The 3874-nt window shown below is 59.0% G+C and overlaps 1 protein-coding gene across 1 annotated transcript; it reads left to right on the top strand.

The window, feature by feature from the left end:
* Positions 1-1230: 1230 nt before the first annotated feature.
* On the top strand, positions 1231-3648 carry LOC119326266 (putative receptor protein kinase ZmPK1). Its single transcript, XM_037599977.1, has one exon. The coding sequence runs from the start codon at positions 1231-1233 to the stop codon at positions 3646-3648; it is 2418 nt and encodes an 805-aa protein (XP_037455874.1).
* Positions 3649-3874: the final 226 nt, after the last annotated feature.

Here is a 3874-nt window from a genome sequence, read left to right as displayed (position 1 = left end):
CCACCACGGTGCCTAACGACTCCATCGTCGTGCTCTTGTCCATCCCGACGTGGAGACTCTGGAAGATCTGTCATGCGTAGAACCTGCTGAACAGTCATAACACAGCGTAGCACCTGTCGTCCAGGCATGACTTGACATCTCCAGCGAAGCCCCGTTCAAGACGAAGCTGCACCACCTCCCGCCTCTCTCTTCAGCACTGCTCCACAAACGATACTCCCAAAAGAGAAACGACACCGTAGTGCCGCCATCATCCGATCTGGAAGACAAGATCCTATGGTTTCCCGCGGAGCAACACGAGTGGGTCAACAGTAGTTACACGATGATGCCTTCATCAAGGTAATGATGCAGAACGCCGCCATCGCCTGCCGTCGCCTCAGTTTTCACCGGCAACTATGTCTCCCAACTCGCAGCCTGGACTAGATGACAGATCTCGAGATCCGACCATCCAACCTCAGGCCAACCACCTCCGACGGAGGAGATGACCACCATGGCCGGTTGCATCGGCCAGAACAGAGGTGCCACCGAGCAGTCCACCAGGCCCTCCACGCCGCCGCCGGTCCGAATCTAGATGGCGCGCCGCCGCCTCATAGCGAGCCGCCGTTGCCGGCCGCATCGCTGCCACCCGAATCAGGCAAGCCGCCGCACGATGCCACCCGTGACCGGGCCGCCCGACGCGCCTGCAGCCGTCGTCGCACGAGACAGGGCCGACCACAGCCATCTTTGCCGCTTCGCTAGATCGGTCGCGACTCCACACGTGTAGAGGCCCCGCACCACCCCTGAGACACGAGAGAGAGGGAGTCCCCCACCACAGCCGTCGGCCCGTCGCTCCCCGGGCGTAGCCCGGCGGCGTCCCCCGGCGATGACGAAGGCAGGGGAGGCGGGAGTGCGCGCCCCTGGTGGCTAAGGTTTGGGCGCCATCCGAGTCGCCCTGGCGGGGACGACACGGGGGACAGTTAGACGTGGCATTTTTAATGATTAGATCTGAAGTTTTCCAAAGAAAAACTTGCACCGGATCCAATACAAGATCCGTCCAACAAGTTGGTATGGTACGGTGCAGGAGTGCGTCACAAGTCCAATTCCACAGTATTATGAACGTGGCTGTCTAGTCTCCGTTGGCGTATGTATAGAGAGTTGAATAAACACAATGCAAGTGGCCTGACGTAAAACAAATACAATAAATAGTAGAACTACAGGTACCTCACATCCATCGCGACATTAATTCCATGGACCATGGCTAGATTCGTGATTAGTCTTATAGTCCTCCTTCCACTCATCTCTCTTCTTGCGCTGCGCTCCTGTGCTGCAGCATCGGTAGGACACACGCTGGGCGCCGGGTCATCCCTGTCCGTGGAAGATCACGAGCGGCCCTTCCTGGTGTCGCCGGACGCCACCTTCTCCTGTGGCTTCCTCCCAGCCGGCGAAGTCGACAACGCCTTCTACTTTTCCGTCTGGTTCACCGCGGCCACGGACAGGACCGCCGTCTGGACGGCAAACCCCGGCGCCCCCGTGAACGGCCGGGTTTCCCGTGTATCCTTCGGTGCCGACGGCAAGCTAGCCCTCGCCGACGCCAACGGGACGACTGTGTGGGACAGTAAGGCAGCCAGCAACAACTACTTCACCGTCTCCCTCCTCGACACCGGCAATCTTCGGGTCGTGGACCCGTCCACCGGCCGTCCCGTGTGGCAGAGCTTCGACTGGCCGACGGACACCCTGCTCCCGTCGCAGGCGCTGACCAAGGACAGGAAGCTCGTCGCCGGCTACTACGCCCTCTACTACGACAACGACAACGTGCTGCGGCTCCTCTACGACGGCCCGGAGATCGCCAGCATCTACTGGCCTAACCCGGGCATAAGCGTGTTCGACAACGGCCGGACCAACTACAACAGCTCACGCATCGGCGTCCTCGACGACACCGGCGTGTTCCTCTCCAGCGACAACCTGCGAGTCGAGGCCTCCGACCTGGGCGCCTCCGGGGTCAAGAGGCGGCTAACCATCGAGCAGGACGGAAACGTGAGGATGTACAGCCTCGACGCGGCCGGAGGATGGACTGTCACGTGGGCTGCGGTCAAGCAGCCGTGCTCCGTCCGTGGGCTGTGCGGCAAGAACGCCGTCTGCGAGTACCAGCCGTTCCTCCGGTGCTCCTGCGCGCCGGGGTACGAGATGGTGGACCGCCGGGACTGGAGGAAGGGCTGCAACCCCACCTTCAGCCTACCCACCACCACCGCCACCAACTGCAGCACGTCGGAAAAGCGGTTCACGTTCGTCAAGGTGGCGCACACCGACTTCTACGGCTACGACCTCGGGTTCAACCAGTCCGTCACGTTCCAATACTGCAAGACCATCTGCTTGAGTATGTGCTCCTGCGCCGCCTTCCAATACAGGACGGATGGCAAGGGCGGTTGCTATCCCAAGGGCATCTTGTTCAACGGTTACACGTCGCCCACGCCCGAAGGGACCATATATCTCAAGCTGCCTAGCGACCTCAACGCCCCGGCAACGCCGCCACCCGCGGTACTCGACTGCGATCAAAATGCCGCCATCGTCCCGCCAGCATACGCGGACACGTACGGGACACCAAGCAGCGGCCCAAATTTGTCCTATCTTTTTTGGTTCGCAGCGGTGCTAGGATTTCTCGAGGCCCTCTTCATCGCCACGGCGTGGTGGTTCCTGTCAGGCCAGGAGAGCATGCCCAGTTCGCTGATGGCCGGCTACCGGCTGGTCATGGGGACCCAGTTCAGAAGGTTCACATATCGAGAGCTCAAGAAAGCAACCGGAAACTTCAACGAGGAGCTCGGTCGCGGCGGTTCCGGCGTGGTGTACCGCGGCGTGCTTGACAAGACCACCGTGGTGGCGGTGAAGGAGCTGACAAACGTGGTGCAGGGCGAGGAGGAGTTCTGGGCGGAGATGGCGGTGTTTGGGAGGATCAACCATATCAACCTGGTGAGGATCTGGGGGTTCTGCTCCGAGGGAAAGCACAAGCTGCTGGTGTACGAGTACGTGGAGAACAGGTCGCTGGACAGGCACCTGTTCGGCGAGGACATCGGCAAGGCGCTGGCATGGAGAGAGCGGTTCAAGATCGCACTGGACGCGGCCAAGGGCCTAGCCTACCTCCACCACGAGTGTCTGGAGTGGGTCATCCACTGTGACGTCAAGCCGGAGAACATCCTACTCACTCGAGACCTCGATCCAAAGATCGCCGACTTCGGGCTGTCCAAGCTATCCGGGAGGAAAGCCGTCGCCGACGGCATGCAGCTCTCCCAGATGAGGGGGACGGCAGGGTACATGGCACCCGAGTGGGTGCTGGGGCTACCGATTGACGCAAAGGTCGATGTTTACAGCTATGGCATTGTGCTTCTGGAGATCCTGATGGGAAGCCGGATAACTGAACAGACGACAGTGGACCGCGCTGAGCGGCTGCAGATGAGCCAAATTGTGCAGGCCCTGAAGCAGGTGGTGGCGAGTGGAGACGTCGTGTCGTTGGTGGATAGCAGGCTCAACGGGCTGTTCAACCCTCAACAAGCCATGGAAATGTTGAAGATCTCCTTGTCGTGCATGGAGGAGAGGAGCAGCAGGCCGACCATGGACGACATTTTTAAAGCTCTTATAGCTTGCGATGACGAGGACGAACACCCTGCGTACTTGTCATGACTTAGATTCCTTGCTATATTAATTCGTCAAAAGATTTACCAAAAATGTAGTGAGACGTTGAATATGGTCTTCTAGACGTGAAAAGATAAGATTGCAGTTAGCTGTGCATGCGATTACAATTGATATGTCGTTTGGTTTGCACCTGCCTATGGCACCACTTGTTTTTTTTTACTTCTCTCCGAGCAGAGACCAAGGAGTAAGGCCTTCTTTGGTTTACAGGAATTTT

Source organism: Triticum dicoccoides, chromosome 1A (genome assembly GCF_002162155.2).
Source record: "Triticum dicoccoides isolate Atlit2015 ecotype Zavitan chromosome 1A, WEW_v2.0, whole genome shotgun sequence".
NCBI lineage: Eukaryota > Viridiplantae > Streptophyta > Magnoliopsida > Poales > Poaceae > Triticum > Triticum dicoccoides.
Note: the sequence above shows the minus strand (reverse complement) of the source record. Positions and strands in the feature narration are given on the sequence as shown.